General features: G+C 39.7%; 1 protein-coding gene across 1 annotated transcript; it reads left to right on the top strand.

Moving 5' to 3' along the window:
* Nucleotides 1-1,503: 1,503 nt before the first annotated feature.
* On the top strand, nt 1,504-24,092 carry syne3 (spectrin repeat containing, nuclear envelope family member 3). The gene is made up of 18 exons (XM_044047724.1): nt 1,504-1,608; nt 3,561-3,729; nt 4,891-5,063; nt 5,349-5,658; nt 6,521-6,676; nt 6,767-7,126; nt 7,750-7,886; nt 8,571-8,745; nt 9,046-9,228; nt 10,368-10,511; nt 11,082-11,216; nt 11,431-11,592; nt 13,018-13,190; nt 14,597-15,089; nt 15,835-15,978; nt 17,093-17,287; nt 17,917-17,967; nt 20,271-24,092. The coding sequence occupies exons 2-18, from the start codon at nt 3,586-3,588 to the stop codon at nt 20,451-20,453; spliced, it is 3,318 nt and encodes a 1,105-aa protein (XP_043903659.1). The 5' UTR covers nt 1,504-1,608; nt 3,561-3,585; the 3' UTR covers nt 20,454-24,092.
* The last annotated feature ends 203 nt before the right edge of the window (nt 24,093-24,295 follow it).

The raw sequence follows: 24,295 nt of genomic DNA on the forward strand, positions 1-24,295 counted from the left end.
AGTTCAGTGTAGATCGCTCCAGATCAGTTTTGCCAGGGGCCTGCACAGTGCTTTGAAATGCCCCTGCTGAAGATGATAAAAGTTCTGCACCACACAAAGGTTCACTGTGGTTATAACGGAACCCCAGAATACGGTCTGTAAGTTTGAATCCAGGCGGGAAGTGTAGTTTCCCGCCTAGAGTTATTTCACTGCACACTCAGCAGCCTGAGGCTCTGGGTTGTTCTGAGCTAACAGCTGCTGTAGATTTTCCCTTCTGGTTTAAACTGGCATGCTGATGAGTTCAGGTGCTGTTGGAAAATGAATGTATTTGTGGCGTATGAATGCAATACAATTAGGCATTATTGATCAATAAGTCAATTTTAATTGCCCAGTAGGTAAATCAAGTAACACAAGAGAGAACAACACCCAGGCATATAAAACGAAGTCACTGCAGTTTCACGCAGCCATGCAGTGATGACTCCGCCCACATTGAGTAGGTACTTTTTTGTAGTGCAGATGCAACCTAACCTTCAACAAGGGATCATTTTCCACCACAGTCAAGTCTGAATGCTGCTCATGTTATGTGTGTTTCTGCCTCTTGCAAACTTGATAGGGATGCAATACTGTGGTGTTTCTATCACATTATATCTCCATAGGAACAGTGGACTGATGGATGCAAGTGTAGAGGGAGATAGTGCAGAGGAGGGGTAGGGTAAGTGTTAGGATAGAAGATGTTCTAGGAGGAGCTGGGTTTTCAAGAGCTTGGTAGGTCATTCCACCAGCGTGGAACGACCCTTGAAAAGAGAATCCTTTGATGAACGGAGTAGTCGAGGGGTAACATAAGCCTTTAGGAGAGCATTTAAGTAGGTGGGAGCAGACCCATGAAGCACTTTGTAGGCTAGCATCAGTGATTTTAATTTGTTGCGGGCAGCTAAGGGTAGCCAGTGGAGCTCAATGAACAGAGGATTGACATGTGCCCTATTAGGCTGATTCATTCATACACACAATGTCCATATTTAGAGTTGTGTTTAAATGATTGGATGTGTAATAAGTAATCAGCTCTGTATGTATACAATATAAATAAGTATATATCAATATGAGCAAGATGAAACGCACAAAAATATGAATATAAAATATAAACCTTATAAGAACATAATACACAGCTATACAAAGAATGAAAAAAATGCATATAATGTAAATTATTAGAATAAACTATACAAGTATAGAAATATAAGAAACATACCCTGCAGCAATAACAAAAATAAGGAATGAATTATTTAAATGCACATAAATATACGCAGATTGGTCATGGATAGACTTGACCAATAAGGTGCCTTTTTGGCTGGGGCTGTGAACGCCTCAGATTTGAGGACTATTCTTGTTGTTTTGTTGCGTTTTCGTGTGGTGATGAAGTTAACGTGGTGTCTTTGAAGGCAACACGTTAGTCGGTTTTCTGTGTGTGTGTGTGTGTGTGTGTGTGGGTGGGAAACCCTCCTCCCCTCAGTGACAGCAGCGCTACTTCCTGCCTGCTGCCATAACTTTACTGTACACTAGTAAACACACACACAACAGACCAGAGCAACGCGGTTGTCTCATAGTAGCGGCCATTCAGCAGAGAAACAAAGAGCAGTAAGTGCTTTTATTCTTACTTTCCTGCAACCGCTGTTCACCAGACTGTGAGAAAACAACGGGCCTATATACGGTTTAAACACAGAGAAGAGTGTGTTTGTAGCCTTCTGTGCTTTGCTCCGGCTCAATATCAGATTACTGTAATGTCACGAGCCGCGAAGATAAACTATATATATATATGAGCGTGCGTGCTGTGTTCGGGTACATCAAGGTAAAAGCCCATGTCCTAATGTGCCACCTTCGCCTCAATATTAGCATAGCTCGTTGTTAGCGCACACTTCCCTATATAAGTTTCACTGAAGCCGTTAAAGTGAACACGAGTACGGCAATAGCACTTAGCATCAACACAATAACATGTTATTACAGCAAGTGGTGAGTGAGAATGAAAATAGTTAATATGAGTTCACGACACGAGCTGTCAAAGTAGAAAAAAAGAGAGGGGGTGTGATTGACTTGCTAAGAGTTAAATAAAGCATCACATGAGACTGTGTTTGTGTTTTATGGCGTACATTAATAAGAGAAAAGAGGAAACACTAGGCGTCAGTCAAGCTAAGCTATTCCTATTTATTTACATTGTTGTTAACTGGTTCCTCCTGTTTACTGTCCACTGAGAGTGGAACATAAGCAAGGAAAATGTTTTGCTAGTTTGACTACAGAAAACACAACTAAATTGTTTCAAAAAACAACAGGAAAACAGTTTTCATTGAGGACAGAGAAGACTACATATTTCCATACTTTAAGAGCCTGTGGAAGAACCAACAGGAATGTTGTAGTGGGGAGAATGAATCATTGGGCAGAGATGCCTTTGCTGCTGCCAATTTTATTTCCCCTCCAAGTGCTGGCAGCAAAGACTCCACCCGCCCATGCATCATATTACAGATTGACTAGACTCTAGTCACTAGAGTGTTATGGAGATTAACCTTTCACCATTACATTGCACACATTAGTCAGTTGTGGTTGTGTATGTGTGGCAATTACAGGGTATTTTGCACGAGGTACACATCCTCCAGTGTGTCATATTTAGGGTATATTGGTAGATCTTAAATCTAGTGCCCACAAGTATGTATTTATAAGTGTGAAATCACTAAAATAAAAAATGTTTGGCTTCCGAAGCCTAAGAATCAGTCTGTACTTAATGCAAGGGTTGCACTTTAAAGCCGCACTTTTAGTGATTTTTGTAAATGCTGATCGCATGCTGCCTCTGTTTGGTCTTTGTGAACAGAAACAGAAATTATTTTTTTGATTTTCACTGATAGAAAAAGGGGTTCCCAAATCAGAAACTGTATTTTAAATAATCTACAATTATTGCAAGTTAAATTTCCCCTTAACTTTTGACCAGGAAGCTATGAATCTGGATATCAACTTCAGTGCTGTTCTGTCAAGCAATACAATCAGACCTGACTGAGGGAGCATTTGTGGGTTTGTGACTGGGTTTTTTGAGCAGTAGAATTTTGCTTCTGAAACATGGACACTTCTTTGTGTTTTCTGTCATACTAGTGCAATGAATCACTTCCTGTGCGCAGCACATGATCTAATCACCACCACTATTAGAACCAAAGAGAGAGTTGAGTGGAGCTGATAAGCACTGTGTGAACTAATTGTCTCAGTGTAATGGGAATTTGTTCATATTTAAAATTCACTGTCTAAAGTTATAAATAATTTACAAATAATGTCATATTATTTATGTTCACACAGACCAAACTGAGGCAGAATAATAACATCAACAATGACAAAAATCACAAAATGTTCAAAAATTTCCCAGCACGCAACCAAGATCGACTTTAAGTTGGGAGTACCTTTTGATACAAAACTAACGATTAAAATACAGTGGTTTATTCTTCAAGATGAGACTATTTATGCCATTTAAAGCTCTCTTAACTCTACAGCAGTAGAGTTGTAATGTAGAATGATACAACACTTTTTCCACTTATCTTGTAAAACCATTTTTTCAGGCTGCTCTCTTCTTCCGGTCTGAGAATGACTCAGCAGGAGCAGCAGGATTTCATGGAGAGCCTGGAGGCAGCGCTCTCCTGGATGCAGGCCATCCAGGAGAGGCTGAAGGCTAATGACAACACGCAGGGACCCCGTGATGCCCTGGAGGCCCGACTCAGGGAGACAGAGGTTTGACTCTGCACTCACCATCTGACCCTTCACTTCTCACCCCTGCTCCTAGTACTCTGTTTTTAGACTGCTTTATGGACTTTGTGGCAGCTGCTGTTTTTAGTCTCAGAGCAGGAATTTTATACAACAAAATGTGTAAAAAGACTGAGCTAATTACTTACTGATTAACGAATTATACCACACACTTCATAGATCCACAAATCATTATTTATACTACCCTCTTTTCACACCTTTTCAGCAATCAGTTTTGAATTCACTAAACAGGGACTGTAACTATTTTACAATTACAGAAGTAACTTTTACATGTATTACTTAACTTTTTGTGACTTTTAATCAGCCTTTTTTTAAGAATGAAATCAAGCTGTCTTTTTAAATGTAAATAGTTTTTAGTTTATTTGTTGAAAACATTTAAAGTGAATAATTTTAGTTTGTGGACAAAACTTGTCATTTCAGAAAATCATCTTTTTGAGTTTTATTAAACAATGATCAACATTTTCTGGCTTTTTATGGATCAAACAACTATTTGATTAGTCGAGAAAATAATAAACAGATTCTGATCGATTGTGAAAATAATTGTTAGTTGTAGCTCTAGACATTAGTCTGTTGTTAGTCTGGATGTAATGCTCCTAAAAATACAGTGGCTTTAAGGGGTATTCCCTTAAAACTAACTTTAACTTTTTGCACACGGTTCTTGATTTGCTTTCAAACTGTGAAAAACAGATCAGTGAACAATGAGATTTTTATTTTGAAAATTAATTTAAAGGTGTTATGTACTGTATATGTTCCAAAATTAAGCAAAAGTGAGTAAATGGGTAAGATGAGACCTGGGCAGACTTCTTCAGAATTCTTTCTAAAGACTTGCCTTCCAAGTCCACAAAATTATTAACACTGTACAATATACCAAGTGTTATATCTGTCAAGCAGACAATGGTGCTTTAATTATGTCCTCCTTTGAGAATGTCGGGTTATTTGTGTAGCAAATGGAAGACTTTGGGGTGTTGGAGCCTAGAAGAATTCAGAACAAAATAACTTCCAGCATGTAATGATTTAATAAATAGTATTACAAATTATACATTTTTATTATAAAGCTGCTGTATCAGTCACCTCTGGAGCCATACATACATCACATAGAGTCTATAATGCTATTCCCTGTCTCCTTAGAAAATCCATCAGTCGGAGCATGAAGGTTGGGTCAAGATGGACCTGGTAATGGTGGCGGCTGAGAACCTTCTGCAGAGTGGAGATGAAGAGATGAGGAACCACACCCACACTAAGCTCAAAGAACTGAAGAGCCTGTGGGAGGAGACATCTACCTACATCATTCACTGTCACAGGTTCTGTTCTACTCACTCCACATGTACTGAGGTCACTACAGTAAACTTGGTTTTAGTGGTGATCGTATTCAAAAACAATTTGCAGATTACTACCACAGTTACTCCTTCAGCTAAGCCCGAAGGTGGTGCAGCAGTGAAAAGGGTTCCCCATCGAAAAGCTTTTTTTTGCTTGTAGGGTGACACTGTTTATGGAGGTCTGCGTCACGGTGCCGCCCCCAAGTATAAACAAGTCTTCTCACCTCATCCATATCCATACCACTTGTGTTGTTCCCTCCTCACTTACAGTCGTATCGAGTGGGTGTGGCTTCACTGGAGCGAGTACCTGAAGGCTTACGAGGAGTTTGAGCTTTGGCTGACGCGACTGCAGTGTGTCCTAGACACTGGGGTGGAGCTGCAGTTGGGGGTGAAGGAGAAGCTCTGGCAGGTGGACCAGCAGAGAGTGGCGGTCAGTGATGTCCATGGACAGGCAGTGCTGTTGGAGAGGCTGTTAGACGAAGCGGCCGCACTGCACAACCGAACTCAGGACCCCAGCGTGGATTCCCAAGCCCAGAAGAGTCTGCAAGAGGCCTACAGAGATGTCCGGGACAGAGCTGAGGTGTGGTCACACTCTTCTTCTCTCTTCACTTCAGACTGTAGCTCAACATATTGGCCCAATTTGTCAAACTGTTGTAAAAACCTCATCTCAAGCTAAATTCAACTACTTTTATTTAGCAACCTGTTGCGAACAAGAGAGTAATTGAACTACATCTAAGGTTTGAATATTGAAAGAAGCTGTATATTTGCATAATCAAAGATATAGTTCAGGTTGTATGAGGCGCTGACACATACGGTCAGCGCTGACTTTGCCTGAGACACAGACAACGAGGACACAAAGAAAATCAAATTTTAGCCACTAAAGAAAAGGGTGATCTGATTAAATGTACACAGTCCCAGCCAGGGCCGGCTCTACCTAATTTTGTGCCCTAGGCGAGATTGTGTGTGTGTGTCCACAAGCGTGTTTGTCGCGCTCAAAAGTGACTGTATACTCGTAACTCGTCACTAGTCGCCTCGCGGCGCCCCTCCAGCAGATGGCACTCTAGGCGACCGCCTATATCGCCTATGCCAAGAGCCGGCCCTGGTCCCAGCAACTGCACACAACAAAGTCAGCACTTCCGAACTCATATGGTACATCCACACTGAACAAAAAAAAACCCTGAACTTTCCCTTTAACCACCCACCTACATCAGTCTTTCTTGGTTTTCTGGTTAGACTGTGCTTTTTTGAATGTAAAGTTGTGATTTGAATAATACCTTTTACATGATAATGAGAGTCTCTTCTCTTATCTGAAATGTCGGTGTGTATTTGAATGTGCAAATTCACACTTAAGCTCCTCACTCACATAGACAAACGTTGTGATGTGTGCTCAGTGATGATGTTAAAGATGAACAGAAGGTGTGTCTCCCTGCTGCGCTTTGCAGGAGCGTCTTTTGCTGCTTCAGAAGATCGCAGAGGAGCACCAGACATACCAAGGCTGCGTTCAGAGGTTCCAGTCCTGGCTGCTGTCGAAAACCAAGGAGCTGACCGATCTGATGGACAGAGAGAACACGGCTGAGGACAAGCTCAAAGCCTTACAAGTGAGACTTGAAAGTGAAACTAGTATTAAGCATGTTTTCTTAATCTTTGATGATGTATCATGTCTCCTGTGTATCTGTCCCCTGTCCCAGGCTCTGGATGACAGTGTAGCTGGTGAGGAGAAAACCCTCCAACACATTGAAGGTTTGGCCGAGGCAGTGAGGAGAAGCACCTGTCCAGCAGGAGCAGAGGTGGTGGTGGAAGAGGCTGAGGAGCTGAGGCTTGGCTGGCAGAGGCTTCGACAGGGCCTGTGTGAGGCTGGGGAGGGCCTGCGCTCCAGCCTGGACTCTCACAGTCAGTACATGTCAAGAAGCCAGCGGCTGGAAGAAGACATCGGGCGCCTCAGAGTGCTGTTGCATGAGCTGGACCATGAACTGCTTATGGGCCACGAGGCTGAAGACCACACTGACTGCAATGAGGAGCAGATGGTGGGCCAGTGGAAGAAATACACAGTAGGTGCTTTTAAACACATCAGGGGTAGTATTAAGGTCAGTGTCACTGTAATGTAAGTAATACTTCAAAGTGTTGTGGTCAAGTGAAATAACTAGCACGTAATATTCTATAATATGTTCTACGACAAATGTAACTTAGAATACAAGATAGTTCGGATGATACCTGCAATATCATTTATGTGGTTTTCACTGTAACAAATTTCAATATCTGAAATTACAACATTACCGATTATTCTATTTTAAAAATACAAAATTTAATTGGATAAGAACAGTGTTGTTTTATCTGTTTCTCAATCATTGTCAAGTCAGAACTGGGAGTGTCCACTAAGTTCTCTCCAGTTGAGAAAAACGGAAAAACCATGGACACGAGCACATCTCGGGTTAACCATAGTTAGCAATACCAGTTGATAACAAGGCTCTACATGGTATTTTGTATGGATGAGCCGAAATGATTTTATTTTGCCATTAGACAACCAGTTACATTTTCTCAAGAATGTTTTTCTGCATCATAGTCTGTTCAAAAATATTAATGTTTTAAACCCATGATTGGCCCATGTTGGCAGTCATAATCAGTATTGTTTTTTATTTGATTCATCTGATTGTTCTCCATGTATGTGTTGCAGGGTGTAAGGAATACACTGGCAGGGGAAGAGTCCCAAGTGGAACTTCTAAAGTCTCAGCTCAAGGAGCTCTTTAAATTCTCAGTGGACTCACAGCACCTTTCTGATGATGTCCTGGCTGTTGTCAAAGAGCATCAGAGGTACAGTATGTCTGACAATAACATCTTAGCCAGGTCTCCCTTTGAAAAGAGGGTTTAATCTCAATGGCATTTACTTTGTTAAATAAATAAATAAATAAATAAATAAGCAATAAATATGCTCACTTACACTAAATGGGATTTTCCACGGGATAGATTAGATCCATTCTTTTATTTCAGTTCTTCAGTTAAGTTGCTCTTTGAAGTCAGTGTGAAAATACTGCATGAGAAAGTGCAGTACCATGGAGATATTACAGCTTAAAGACTGTTTGGGGGTACTGTTTGTCATTTCAAGGAATTCCTATTAAAATCATCACCACAATACAATGTCGTGCCTATAAAATCACTATAGATGTAGGTGTTCCATTTTTAAGAATGGCTTGTTTTGATGAAAACAGGATTGTAGCTGATTTATTACATTACTTTGGTAGCAAAAATCCACCACTTATGTCACAATAACAATAACAATATAATATAATATGATATGATCTTCGTCTGTCAAATTCTCCCCGTAGGGGTTGCAACAGCCCATCATCTGCTTCCATCTTGCCCCGTATGACAAACAATGCCATGCATTATTATCATTATTAAATGCATGGCCATGTGATTTCTTTATTTTTTTTTCCATTATGTCACCTCATAGCCTCTGCAGTATTGTACAGTAAATATCCTGTGTGTGTGTTGCAGTGTGAAATCTAGAGCAACCAGGCTGTGTTCCGATTCAGAGTCAGGACTGAGAAACGTTCTCCAGGATCCTCTGCTGGTCTACGCCCAGTGGAGTCACATGGTATCTCAGGTGTTGGAGGCTTCTGCTGAGGTTACCGATTTCTCCCACATCGCCATGCTGGTTCAGAAGATAGAGGTAAAACACAGAAGTCTGACAGACTCTTTTTGATACTATTTATTGATGCAGATAATGAACTTAAACTTAAGTGCTGTCTTTTTAATTCATTCCACTGGTAGCACTTGTTTGTCAATCATGAAGTTGCTAGAGATTCCCAAACCTAGTTATAACTGTGGATAGGTCACATTGCTGCCCAAACCCTTGTAAAACATCTTCTTAGATGGCTGGTGTTTAGCACATACTCTTTTTTGTAGTGTGTAACAAATAGGTAGTGACTAAAAATCTGACGAACATCATAAAAATGTTGTCTTTTGTTAGCATCTGCTGAAGGAAAGTGTCCAGCTCCAGGAGCGTCTGAGTCTGCTGCATGTGAAGGGAGACCTGCTGGACTCTGTGTTTGGTCCAGAGAGGTCTGATGGTTTACAGGGTGATCTAAGTGCTGCCATCAAAAACAGAGAGCTGCTGCACACCCAGCTACTGCAGAGGAGGAACAGGCTTCAGGTAACAACATGTTATTGTCTTAATGTGGTCAAGTATGTGTAGATTTAGTGTAAGGACTGGAAAATACCTTGTAAAATACACTGTATTGTTACAACCATCACATGGTTGGTGTAGTAGTAAGAAGACCTGGGTTTGCAACCCGGTCAGAACAAGAGCCTTTCTGCATGGAGTTTGCATGTTCTCCCTGTCTGTGCGTGGGGTTTCTCCGGGTTCTCCGGCTTCCTCCCACAGTCCAAAAAAATGCAATATGGGGATTAATTGGGCACTCTAAATTAACCGTGAGTGCGAATGGTTGTTTGTCTCTTTGTGTGATGGACTGGCGATCTGTCCAGGGTGTGACCCCGCCTTTCGCCCTATGTCAGCTCCCCCTGTGACCCGATGTTACAACCATGATTTTTGATACCCGTAAACATCAGCATGCTCATGTATTATTTATTGTTCCTTTTACAATATTAATAATTCAAATAACAATATCTATTTACACAGTTAATCACAGCAACAGTGGTCAGGTGATCGTCATGTAATGTAATTTCTTAAAGCTTTACTGTGTTGTAATATGTGTTTGATTTTAATTCACTCCTCATCTAAAAATGTTGTTGTTAATTATAAGCAAAGATGTGATATTTACACAGGTATTACATTGACATTATAAAATAATGATTCCAACCATCGATATATGGGATCTGCAGCTATTTTTTATTTTCAATTAGCACCCTCTAGTGGTGAACATGTATGGGCCTATATTTTTTTTACAATTGAAGTATTTATTTGCACTTGGATTAGATTGATTGGATTTGACTACTTCGACAAAGGTGTGTGCCAGTCAAGGAATTAAACATGCTAATTATTCTGTGTCGTACAGACATAGTATGTCACAAAACTGATGAAGTATCCCCCTCTGAATCCATAAACGCTAACCTTGCGTTTAGTATTGCCAAGATATTAGACAATATACTTGCAAGTTACTTAATTCCAAACCACATTGTGGCAGAACAAAAAAAAAAGATTTTGAAAGATGTAACCAGTGGGGTTGCAGTTTAGAAAGCGATTAGCTCACTGTATTTCATTATAGTGAATATGGAAACAAAGCAGACATGTCTGGCATTGCAACACAATCACATTTTTTTTCCTGTTGTCAGGCTTTAATTTCAAGAACCAAGGACTTTGGTGACGCCTACAATTTGATACGCTCCAAGCTGGGCCAACTTCGTGACCGACTGACAGCAGCAGATGTCCTACAGCCTGACATCTTGGCCAAGAAAAGTCAGTCAGACCAGTTCACGGTGAGTCAAAAATGCCACACCAGGGCCAAGTCTGATTTGGACACAAGAAGTTTTCTGTCAGCTACAAATTGAGCACACTGAACGTAGTTATAAGTTGGAATGTGCACTGTGTATAATCTGTAATGATATTGTACAGTCATTGAAAATATAATGCATTTATTTTAGCCACTGAGGGCCAAACAAACACATTTTTGAGATTAAAAACAAACTTGTATTTACACTGTAGTGTTGGAACCCAACCTACATTGTTCCTCATTGAAAGGGTTAATTAGACACTCGAAATTGACTCCAGCCACAAGGAGACCACATCCAGTGTACTCCCGGTGCTGGTCCCAAGCTGGGATAAATGGGAGGGTTGTGTCAGGAAGGGAAATTGGCTTAAAACAATCAAAGTCAAATTATGTGGATTACTTAAACAGCAAGTTATCCACTCCAGTGACCCCTAGAGAGGGAGAAGCCGGGAAAAAAATGCACTTGTAGTGTATTTAGTTACTTGGTTAAGCAATGTTTGTATTGTTGCTTTGTTGTTGCCCACAACCTGCTGTCACACTGTGTTTTATGTGTCCTCAGGTAATCCAGAGGGACATAGAGGACTGTGAAGCCCACATCACAGCACTGGAGACTCTGGTCTCCTCCAGTCAGAACAACAGGACTCAGTTTGAACTGCTCTATGCTGAATGGAAACATCTGCACAAGGCAGTCAGGGTAAGATTTGAGTTCGGAAAGATTCCTGTGTAGTTTCTTTTTTCTACTCACAAAAATGGCTGCTATAGCATTTTGAAACTGTCCTCTTTAAATTTGCTTAGACAATGAATGAGAATCTCCTAAGACTTCCTGGTTAAATATTTCTGTAGTACAGTTAAATTGTCCCAGTCACCTTTTTTCTCACTCTTGACTTTCCATTTTGTGTTGTTCACAGATAAAGGTCCAGGAAAGTCAGCAGAGCATCGCAGATCATGAGAGCTTCCACGACAGCCTTCTGAACATAGAGAAATGGCTGATGATCATGAAGCAAAAGCTTAAGTCCTTTCAAAGTTCCTCAGGAGAATGGAGCATCGAAGGTCGCCAGCATGAAGCTCAGGTCTGAATTTCTGTGTGTAGGTGTGTGTGTGTGTGCGTGTGCATGCGTGCGTGTGTGTGCGTGCAGGAAACAACACTGTAGACATTTGCACTAGACCAGTGGTTCTCAAAATTTTTGTATCAAGTAACCACCTGAGAAAATATTGAGCTTTCGAAGTAACACCATGATCACCAACGTTAAAATACAGTGGTGTAAATAGGTTTGCTACAGACTTTTCACTTGAGACCCTGGTATAGTAAATTTATATTAAGATGCAGGATGAGCTAAGGAGACTCTAATTCTTATTAATTAATTAATTTATTTATTTTTATTTGTTTCGTTTTCTTAGAAGGCAGGTTAAAATTCCTCAGCTCCACTCTGATCACGTACCCTGATATATATACAGTAGAACAGATTTTCCTCCAAGTACCAACAGAGGTATTAGACAACACATAAATCAGGCAATACATCATCTCTTTACTGGCTGTTTTTCATCATAAAGTGAAGATGTTGTGCCAAAACAGCTGTAGACAGACTGACGGTAGATCATTTCACTGGATCCCCACAGATCCAGAGAGATGGTGAAAGCGACTCAGGCTACATTTGCCAAGTTCTAGAGGATAAAGCAGTAGATAATGGATGGATAGACTGCACAGCAGCGTTAACACAACAATAATTTACAGTACATTGCCCGTTGTTAACACTAACATTGTGCTATGTTATGCTAACGGTACACTTACCCTTCATTTTATTTTTGCTGCATCATCATGGCGGTTCATAGACACAGAGTCACGTGATGTCCAGAGCTCTATTGCATAAAACATTTAAACAAATCAAATATGAAACTCTGCTACATCTGCCTCTTTTCTTCCCCAAACAAGTGTCCCTGCAGACACTGCAATAACCTGTCTAGAGGGTAAAGAAACAGCGTAAACTCAGTTAATGTTAGTTTTCAATGATCTCAATCAGTATAGATTAGAAAATAATCATGGTACAGCAGCTAAACCTAAACTGCTGCTGTACTGAGTACATTTTGCATTGTACAACATTGTGAAATAACTTTTGCATCTTGCTGTTAAAAGGATATTTACATTCATGGCTGCAATGACAACAGCAATAATCTATGATCAATATGTGCATAATTGTCATACAGGCAATATTTTACATGGTGTGGCATGGCCGATACATAACATGCTCAAATTTAACTGCTCATCTTTTTCTCCAAATATCAAGCAGCAAAGTATTTCTGCACTAAATTCAAACTGTACTTTTTATCACTGCACAGATGTGTCAGAAAACCTAATCATTTTCAACTTTCCACCTAGAACTCCATCATTGGTAGCATCCGTCTTTAGACACGTGTTAATTTTATTTTATTTTATTTCATAGAAAGCATTATATAATTGGAAATCATTGGAAGAATTTAATGTCCCCCCCTGTCCACAGAGAGCACTGGGGGAGTTTCCTGAGAAGGAGATTCAGCTGCAGCACATGGAGGTCCAGGGTCAACGGGTTTTGGAGAGGACTTCAGAGGACGGACGGATCCACATTGTATGTGACATGAAGCGGCTACGAGAGTCCTGGATGGCCCTCTACAACATGAGTCTCAATCTTCACGGGTACATGAAAATGAATAGTCTGTGATAGTGTGATAGAATGATAGTGTAGTGTTTTATTTTTTTGCTTAGACAGCATGCCATGTAGAGCATTCAACTCTGAAAATTGTGTAGTGTAAATTTGGCTTATTTCAAAGGTTGGTGGCTCCTTCCCTTCTTCTTCTACTCCTTCTTTTGGCTTCTCCCTTTAGGGGTCACCACAGTGGATTATCAGCCTCCATCTTGTCCTCTCCCTTGTGTCCTCTTCCTTTACACCAACTGTCCTTATGTTGTCTTTCACAACATTCATGGACATTCTCTGTGGTCTTCTTCTTTTCCTCCTGCAGCTCCTTCTTCAACATCATTTCTCCAATATAATCACTATCCCTCCACTGCACTTGACCAAGTCATCTCAAACTTGACTCTCTTACTTTATTCCCAATCCATTCAACCTGAGCTGTCCCTGGAATATGCTCAATTCTAATCCCGACCTTGCTGGTCACTTCCAATGAAAATCTCAGTATATTCAGCTTTGCCACCTTCAGTGCCTCTTGTCTTTTAAACAGTGCCACTGTCTCCAAGCCATACATCATATTGGGTCTCACTACCTTCCTTTTCACATTTGCTGCTATCCCTCTGTTACACATCAGCCCTGACACCCGCTCCACCCTGCCTGCACTCTCTTCTTCACTTTTTCTTCACTGTTCATTGCTTTGGATGATTGACCCCAGGTATTTAAACTCATCCACTTTCTCTACCTCCACTCGCTGCGTCTTCACTGAACCACCTGTCTCACTGTCATTCACACACAGGTATTCTGTATTGCTCCTATTAACCCTCATCCTAACTTCAATACCACCCAGATGGCTCCTTTTCTGGCTGGTCTAATGCGGAAAGTACTAGGATTGTCACAATACTAGAATTTCAAACAGGAAGAAAAAAGGTTGATACTGAAGAGCATTTAATATGGTTGTCTGATGTGGTGCAAAATAATTTACTATCTTTAAAAAAAATGACAATAAAATGTCAGAGAATGTTGAAAAATGTCAAATGATGATTTTCTCAAATGTCTTGTTTTGGCCACAAACTAAAATGTTTCAGATTTATTTGTAATTGAAGCAAAGAAACCAGAAAATATTTACATCTCATCATCATCTTAAATCTCAGAGTTATTAGAAAAACAAATCAAACTAATCATTTGATTATTAACAACAGTTTCGACTAATTTAGTAACTGATTAATTGTTGCAGCCTCATATTGAACCATATTGCTTCCGATGTACGTGAACATGTGTCTTATTGTGAAGATTAATGGTTAATCAATCGGTGATCAGTGATCAGTGGAGCTAAAATACTCTATAAAAGTGCAGTTCATGTTTACTGTATAAATTTAAATAGATTTAACACTTTCTTTTGCTCATTTTCTCTCAGGCTACTGAACAGCACCATTAAGCATACAGAGTCTGGCTTTAGGAGTATTGGAGGCGGCACATTCACACCCGAGGAAGAGGACAGTGAGGTCTGGACAGGATCCAGAGGATCCAGAACCCAGAGAGGCCAACAACAAGATGAAACCGTAGAGTTATTTGGAACCTTTGCAAGTCCTGTACCAAAAGGCATGGAGGGAGTGGATGTGGAGAATGTGATTTCAGGGCAAGGTGAGTGGATCCAGGGTCACTCTGAAGGTCACATCATACTGTCGGGACAAGATGGGGAACATCTCAGTCAGAACATCTCATCAAAGACACACGTGGACAGCAGGCGCTCTTTTAAAGGAGATGAAGTTGATTCCTTTGCTTGGAGCTTCCATGGCGAAAGTCAAACTCACAAAGACACAGATGGATTCCTTGACAATGAAGACTCAACAGTGTCCGACAGTCACGTCTTGATTGGAGACAGAGGTGTAACAGCACTGACCACAAAGGTTAGTAGTGGTGATGGGGATGGGAGTCAGTTCTTTAGAGGGCAGTGTGGAGACTGGTCAAGGCCTATGCCCAGGTCTTCACACACTACTTTTGGTTATCTTTTTGTAGTGTAGCAAACCTTTTTTGAACTTCAACTTCAATTAAAATGAGACACTTTAACTTTGCTTGATCAGTTAAAAGTAGGCAGACTGGTTTCTCAGTTCACTATTTTCTCCATTAGCTTCACAGTCGTTTTACAACTAAGAAAATATTATTGAAATTACAGTAAAGCATATTAAGAAAGCAGCTTAAAAATCTGCTATCGTCAGCCAGATATCTCTACCACTTCAGCCCTCATCCACACTGGATATGCAGCATTAATTTGAATTTGGAAACTACAAGGCTGAGTTTTAGTTAGGATAATTTGGATTGCAGAAAAATGTACAACATAGTTACCTGCTTTCACTTCCTGATTGGATCTTATGAACCCCAAGTCAACTATCAGCTGAAAGGAAAGCTCCAATAACACTTACTTTCAGTTTCACCTTGTCATCTGTCTCTGTCTGTACTAAGTAAGCAACTGCAGAGGAGAGAATCAACTTACTGGCACATGCATTTGTTTGAAAATGAAAACACAGAAGTATGGATGTGGCCTGAGAGGCAGAGAGAATATCAAACCACTGCTAACTTGTTGACAGTGTTGGTGTGTGCTGTGTAAGTGTTGTTTTTTGTACATGTTTGTTTTACCTTAAATGGTGTTTGCAGGGGAGCACAGGACGGTACAGATCCAGAAGGGCAGAGTTTGAAGCCTGGCTGTGCAAAGAGAATGAACTTCTTTCAGGAATCCTCAGCAACAGAGGAGCAACAATCAGCACCAAAGAACTCAAGATCAGACAGAACACCCTGAAAGTGAGTCTCTTTTTAACATTTAAACACGCAGGATTCTTTCATATAGCTTAGTCTGGAGTCATGACATCACCCCCAGTTCTGGGTGAATAACAGGATAATTGACACTTTTTTCTTGTTCTTGAAGATAGATGTTTATTTTACTGGACAACATAGAGAAGAGGGTTGTAATGTTGAGACTGAAAAGTATAACAAGCAAATAACTGCTTATGGAATGAAGGTGTCGCTCACATCATAAAGGATTTAAAGGGGACATGTTATGCAAAATCAACCATTTCAATACTTATATTTGGGACTCTGGAGGCCCTACCAGTCGCCAAAGTGTGGAAAAAGAATACTCAGTCCTTTTTTCGTGGTCCCCCTTAGTGTAAGTATAGGCGATAAAACATGCGATGTTGAATTCCCTGCTCATTATGACGGCAGCATGCACATTTCACCGCAAATGTTACCGCCCCACCAGTAAGTTTACTTCGAGAGCTCCACCTTAGCTCCACCTTGTCCCTGCGAGAGTGCCGGCGAGGGAGGAAGAGCGGTATTATGTCAACGCGGAGGGACAAGTGTGCTGTTGGTGCTTCATCCTTATGGTATTTTGACCAAAGCATGTCACAGACGTGTTCATTAGGACACCAGAGAACTATTTTAAGTTGGGGAAATAGGGTATAATATGTCTCCTTTAAATACTCCTTCACAAATCTCTCCATTCCCCTTTCTGCTGTTCCCTCCTCCTCCTTTGTTGGTTTATGCATTAGCTTAATGTGGGTGGAGAATTTCCTCATCTGTGTTGCAAAATGCAAAACACACATCTGATCAGATTGCTGGGAAAAACATGGCTCTGTAAGATGGCAGCCTCTGTAAAGCACCCCTTGCCTAAAGTACAGATAAAAGGCTTATTCTAAGGCTACGAAAACCAAACAATGTTTAGTTTAAAGCACGTATACACCTTTACAAACATACTTATGGGTAGTATATTCAATTTCTACCAGTAAATCCTCCTACATGATACACTCTGGTACTTACTGTAAAGGTTGTTGCATCTAATAAAACTTGCTGGCCAAGAAAAGTGAATCAGAACACCGTTAACTAGCTATCTAAAACACTCTTCTCTGTCCTGGTGCAGACTCTGAGAGCAGAAGTGGCCTGGGGTCAAGAGCAGTTCCAGCTGTTGCTTCAGGAAAGTCCGAGCAAAGAGGCTGGTTCTGGGTCAGCAGAGGATCTGGATCCGAGTATGGAGGAACTTCGCTACCGCTGGATGCTCTACAAGTCCAAACTGAAGGATGTGGGAGACGTCAGGGTGAGGAAGAGCAGTGCTAAGGTGAGGTCAGCATGGATCGCTGCAGAGACATGCTAACACAAGCCATTTAGATCATGCGTGTTGGTTGTTTTGCATTTGCTGATTGTCACCTCCCGCACCATGAGACAGAGCTGCCCATTGCCAAGTGATAAAGTGACACGTTTACTGATTAGTAAAGCACTCTGAGATTTGGGATGGGTTTTTTGTAACTCTAGGAAAAAAACAAAAAATAGTGTGGATAATTGACAGGGTGTAAATCATTAAATGTAATGTGATTAATTGTTATTACATGATTGAAGTGCAGTATGTATTAGAAATTGTTTTTGGAAGCTTTCATCTTAATCTCCTTTAATTGGACTGTTGTTTTTTTCAATCAGTCAAACAATAAATCTAATTTTATTTATATTAGTCACACTTGTTTTGCATCTTCTGGCCTTGAACCCTTTCACCACAAGATGGCAGTGTGATACAGTGACCATTGACAGTCCCTATTTCAGACAAAGCATGTGGCAGACCATAGAATTCCTCAGTGATTTGAATACATTTAGATTATCCAGTACATATGTTGTGTGTGTGATGCTTTCCTGCAGAGTCTGTGAACAAAGTCAACACTGTAAATTGAGCATATTTATTTCTGTGTGTCTTTGCAGAGAGTCCAAGCCAAACAAGAGGAGCTACTCAATGCAGCAAAGATACAAAAGGTAACACGACATGACATGGAGAACACAATGTTTGCAGTGCTTTAGAATAATAAGTTCTGTGGTCCTGTGGTGGTTCTGCTGGCCTCATGACCTATGGAGAAGCATTACACATTAAAACATCACAAAATACTCACCTGATAAAGTGTATACCTTAAAAAAAACCTTTAATTTTACCTTGTCTTACATATACATCTAATTATTCTGGTTGTTTTTCTGGTTCTGGTGAGATATATAAACCACTCACTCTCCTGCACCAAAGACCATAGAAAAAAAAAAATCTTAGCTCATGGGGACACAAGACTGTTACTTCTGTTCAAACATGGACGTCTCTTTTCCTGAATCGACGTAGTCTTGGCTCAACAGTTGTGTTCTGTGATGGAACGTTGCTGATTTTCTCTATGCACAAGGATTATTGGAATTGTATATAGAACCACCACATTCCAGTGCTTTACACATTCATTGACCTTTTTAGATACAGTGCTATTGGGTTTTGTGATAATCCAAGCTACATTTTACACATTGCTGTACAAACCCCGCTGCACGATTTTTATGTGTATTTTCTCATTCACAGCGAACTGAGGTCGAGTTCACTGATTTAAAAAAAAAAAACACATGCATACCTTTGTCCTGTGAGTGTTTGCCATGTGAAGATAAACACATTTACTAGTTTTGCTTCCTCTTCCATTAATGATTAACATTTACACACAGTCTGGGCCACCATGTGTCCCTGTCCCACCCTGTCTCTATAACTGTGTACAGCAGAGAGACAGACTCCTTTTATTGTCCACAGTTAGGTTTAGGTTTCATCGCCGTTTGTGCTTCTTTCCTGCCTGTACTTGTTTGCAGACAGTAGGATCATTTAGTTTTCCTGAAGCACTAAGGGATTATTACTGACAATCTAGGTTAGAAGCTTTTTTTAGCATCGTCATGGAAACATGAGCATGTGCAGGGGCACACTGCTAGTTAAGGTCAACCAAGTCGAACACGTCTCACCACAACCTTTTTTGTGGCCTCATTCATACAAATCTCGCACGGTCCTCGCTTCCATTGCTAATTTACAAACTTAATCAGTTTAATAGAACTTTATACAGGTAAAATGTATGTGCAGGGGAGCCACAACAAGAGCAGCTCCAATCACTGCTAGCAGATGAAAATGATCAGAGAACAGGATAAAGAGGCTGAAAAGAGGGATGTTGTTGACATCGTGCACACCACTCATGTAATCAAACCCTTGATGGGTTTTTGATGGGAAGTTTGTAAACTGCTAACTCTAATGCACCAAAGTCCATGGAGGAAATCACAGTTTTTAGCTCATGGTGTCACTGAGGTTTTTGGTCTACTCTTTGCATCACTTAGTTAAATCTGAACAAAGGATTTAAAACACTAAAGTCACAAAATACCACTTTTGAACTTACTGATGGAGGCAGCTGTGGATACAACTCCTGTATGCTGTGATGTAAAATTGCACATTTGTTCTATTGGATTTGGTGCAGGGAGTGAGTGGTTAATAAAGCGCCACAGAAACCTTGGTACTGTAAAGATTAACCTTCACAAACCGTTATCTGCCTGTTGATTCATGCTCAGTGGATTCCGTCTTTGCAGGTAACTTTTTAAGTTTTAAATGTTGTCAAGTTAAGTTATTTCCATGTCAGGCCTCGGTGACACCATGTACAGAAGGTGAACGATAACTGGAGGAGGAAACATGATTCATAGAATAACAAGTCTGACAGACATTTGAGAGTGCAGCAGCCTTTAATGACTCACTGTACCACGGTACGTGATGTGTCTGACTGTGTGGGTGATATGAGCTGCCTTCATCCTGCTCACATTTCCTGTACTTACTGTTTCACCAATAAGAACATATTTTAATTTGGTATTTTCCTGTCTTTTTAAACAAATTAATACTTGCAATTATTATTTGTTATTATTTTTGATATGTATAAGCCGAAGAGTAAAGGAGAAATGATGCAAAGATGCATATAGAATACAACATAATGCAGTTCCTCATCAGCCCAATTCTAAAATTCACACACACAGTAGTTTTGATTGTTGAAAAAACAGTTTGAGTATGCATAGTATGTGTGAGCATGTGTACTTCAATACACTCTACTGACTGACTAATCCTTTTCCTTGTGTCCCCTGTGGCAACTGTTTTAAGTTATTACAGGATAAATACTGTACAGCGTCGTCTGTTCACCTCATTCACCCTTATTTCCAATAAGAACATGGCTTTAATATTTGATTGTGTTTTTGATAACATGAACCTGTGTGATTGTGTATGCACATGTGTGTTGTTGTTGCAGAAGCCCAGCCTGATGCAGCGTGTGTGTCGGCTGGCGTTGCCATTGTGGCTCCTCTTCCTCGCTCTGCTTCTCTTGCTGTTCCTGCTGCCGCTCATGGACGAAAGCCACAGCTGCTCCCTCTCCAACAACTTTGCCCGGTCCTTCAACGTCATGCTTCGCTACGAGGGCCCTCCACCCACATAGGACAAGACAACGTGCAGTAACATCGAATGACCATGGCTAATGTAGGAAATGTTAACTGTAATACTTGACATCCCACATTCCCCCGTCCTTTAATCATCATGTATTAACTGTAACATGACGTAAACTATAGAAACTATACAGCTTTAAGCCATCAGATCCTCTGCGTGTCGAGGACCTTACACTCATTTTAATGCTTTGACTACCACTAATACACATTTGCTCATTTTACTATATAGGAGCTCTGCTGAAACTGATAAATCCTACATTCATTACCATTAGTAAATACTGTAATACGCATTTACTAACTGTTAATTCATGTTTTAACTAAATACTTAATAGGTTAATTAGGTATTAATTCATACAGGATTCAAGGATTTATAAAGCTACTAGTAATGTCAGTTAACAGTAATAACTGTTAACCGTTTATGAGTACTGAATAAGTATAACTAAACTGTAATTAAGAATTTATTAACCATTATTAACATGCTCTTTGTGACCCCTATTGTAAAGTGGTCAAGTATCATTTAACAAAGACCTTATAAACATATAAAGATGCTAAATAATGCATGGGTACAGGTATGCTTAAGTAATTGCTTAACAGAGTTAACTAATGATGATTTAGTGCTACTATACATAAATGAAGGGTCACTTTTAATCACATTTACAGTTATTTAAAGCTTTAATTAACTGTCAGTTAACAGTTATTAATGACATTAACAGTAGCTTTATAGACCCCTGAATAATATATGAATTAGTATCTGAATAACATTAATGAATGAAAGACTGAAACACCAAGAGTGGTGCCAAATAATGTAATGTACTGTACTGAACCGCATAGAAGCTTTCCACTCAGTGCACACACAGCTGTAGTAAATGCTTATAACAGCATAATGTCAACAAAAGAACCTTTATTGTAAAGGCTGCATACAGTATTTCTTCATGTTTGATGTAACCTCTAAAAGGATGGACGTCAGAGTAACATCTGCAAACACCAAATGTAATATTAATGCATTTATTTAAGCCTGTATCCATGTAGTCTTTATGAAGTTGCCACCCACCAGTTTGCATTGGACTTCAGAATGATGCATCAGTCTGTCTTTAAGCCGAAGTACATTTCTGCTTTTACCGAGATCGTTTATAACAAGAAGAGCTTTTATCTCCTTCCTGAGAGCTGGATTTAATGGAAGTAAACATGTGGCCACTTGTTTGGTTTAATCCTTTTTTATCCAAATGTCTTTTTTAATTCAGAAAAAAAAGTTTTCTATTTTATTAAGTGGTAAATTCCCATAATTCCTGCCCTCTAGGTGTTACTATTTTCAGATTTCTCTGTTATTCTAGGTTAACAAGATTATGTTTTACATTTAAAAAAAGTACAATTCTGCTGTTAGTTTATACTTCCCAAGAGCTGAGCAAACCTGTGGACACTTTAAAATGGAAGCCTTTTTTACTTTGTTTCGTGTTCAGACACATTAGACACTTGTTAATTTAAAAAAGTGCTATTTTTTAATGAATATCATATCCTTTTTATTCAGAAAAGCGCAGTTTTCTTTTATTTATTTTCAGTGAATGAATGCAGTTCCATAGAATTTCCATAATTGCGAGGAGTCACTTCTTGTGTGCCTGCAATATTCACTAACAAGAAAAAAAATCTAAATTCCTACAGCCAGATACAGCCTGATGTCCGTCTTTCTGCCAAACAGTGTGAGAGAAACAGACAAACACAAGCGAGCGAAAAATATATATATAATATATCATAACCAGCCATAATGTATTATTATCTTACTGTGTGTCAGTACTTCATGCAAAGTCCGTAAAAACACTTGATCTATCCCTTTAAGATGTTTCAATAAGCACCATAATCCACCATTGTTATTTTTATTTTTTATTTTTTTCTGTGTAGCCCATTTTAACTGAACAACCACCTCATGAGACCTGACCGTTATAAGTACAGTTGCTATTTTGGTTTGATCCGTCTTTCTTTTTTTTTTTGTCTGGCGTCATCACCTGACCTAAACCACCTGGCTGTAATCAGTGTGTGCAAACCCAAAATAAACCAGAAAACCAACGCAGTCGCACCATGCTCACCTCCTCCTAAAACACACACCACAACACCTCCTCCACATGCCGTCACACACTCACCACTTCATTTCCCTTTTTTGGTTTGAGTGTATGAGTTGTATTAGTTTTATCGTGTTGTCATGGCAACAGTGGCCACATTAAGTCTGGCGTCCAGGTTTGTGTTATGCAGTCTTTGTGTGTTGCGGCTTCACATGTATTGCAGCATGTGTGATGTTTCCGATTTTGAGAAGGACTTTAAAGGCTTTAAAGAGCTCAAGTCGCATCAAAGAAAAAGATATTGTAAACACAGCAAAGGTAACTCTAACTTATGTTGTTGTTTTTTTACAGTTACAGTTGCACGGGATACTGACACATAGTCAGCTCTGTAAACCACCTACAGATGTGTGCTGCTCTGTTAACTCCTCACTCCCTGCGCCAAAGACAAAGTTAGTGATTTTATAGCACAGCACACAGGAGATGTTAATCCACTGCTGCCAGTGAGGACACGTGTACAAACAGATTACAGCCACGTTACAAAAGGCTCATCTAATAAAACATCCGCCTGCTTGAGACTACGATATTTGAAAAAAAACTTTAGATTTTAGTATGTTTATGTCACTGAAGTAAGTCCAAATGAAGGATTTTAAACACAGAACTCTAAAGAGTCACTGAATGCACTGATGGAGGCAGCAGTGGACCTGTAACTATATAAATCCATGTGTAAGACTAGACTGTGTCAGTATGGACACACGCACATCAGATCTGATCACTTGCAATACATAATGTGAACAGTTGGTCTACTTACAAATCTAAACAAGGCCCAGTGTCACTAACTCATACGACCACATTTACACAGCTAACCCTGTAAGAGTTCATATTTCACATATTATCATAACACACCCACTGGTGTGTAGTGGCAAAAACATGCTTATTTTAACATGCAAATATGCAATATATATACCTTTTAAATAAAGGTATAAAAAAAAAAGAAATGACCAAAAAGCATACTGAAGGCATGCAGCTACATGTATACTACACAATCACATATACTGAGTGCCATAACCTTATGTTTTTATTCACTATACTGTACGTCTTTATATTTTTTATTCACTATACTGTATGTGTTTTTAGTCCTGTCATGCATGTTCATGTTACATGACATGATGAATCAGTTATTAGGCTGGTACTGTACTGCTTTATTTATAATCTCCCTTTAGAGAAGCCTATGAACGCCTGCACCAGTCACACATCATCTGTCAAAGTGCAAATCAGTAGCTGATGTAACAAGAGCACTGACTTTAAATCTCCATGACAACACGTGCGTCAAACACACAGAATTGTCAGAACTGAACACATCAAACAAATGTTATGCAAAAAGTCTCTCGTGCTAGTGCCTGCCGACTGATACGATTGTTCAAATCAAAGATTGACAAGTGAGAGCTTTAAAAGATGAAAAAAAATCAAACGTTACCAATTGTGTTCTTGTATTTTGAACGTGTCAGGAAGAAATAATGTAAATAATTTAAGAGCATGTAGTGATTCTGTTTATGCTGATGAAATAAAAGACATTTATTCCTTTAAGGTTTTTCTCTGATATCGATCGAGCTGTATTTGATTATCTTTGCATTCTTACAATGTTGTTTTGCATACATGAATATTTGACGGCCATTTACTCCACCTCTCTTATACAAGATAAAGCCATAAGACGCCACCTGGAGTCTTATGGCTTGCATTAATGTTTAACCCGTTATTTTCTACACAATGTTGTCAGATACTGGGAAATA

The sequence above is a fragment of the Solea senegalensis genome, linkage group LG16 (assembly GCF_019176455.1).
Source record: "Solea senegalensis isolate Sse05_10M linkage group LG16, IFAPA_SoseM_1, whole genome shotgun sequence".
Lineage (NCBI taxonomy): Eukaryota > Metazoa > Chordata > Actinopteri > Pleuronectiformes > Soleidae > Solea > Solea senegalensis.

What these genes read in the sequence shown, in the direction of transcription:
- syne3 (XM_044047724.1), top strand. Translation starts at nt 3,586, where the DNA reads ATGACTCAGCAGGAGCAGCAGGATTTCATGGAGAGCCTGGAGGCAGCG. An exon ending in ATGTCCGGGACAGAGCTGAG is followed by an intron (nt 5,659 to 6,520) that starts GTGTGGTCACAC and finishes TGCGCTTTGCAG; the next exon opens with GAGCGTCTTTTGCTGCTTCA. An exon ending in GTTGTCAAAGAGCATCAGAG is followed by an intron (nt 7,887 to 8,570) that starts GTACAGTATGTC and finishes TGTGTGTTGCAG; the next exon opens with TGTGAAATCTAGAGCAACCA.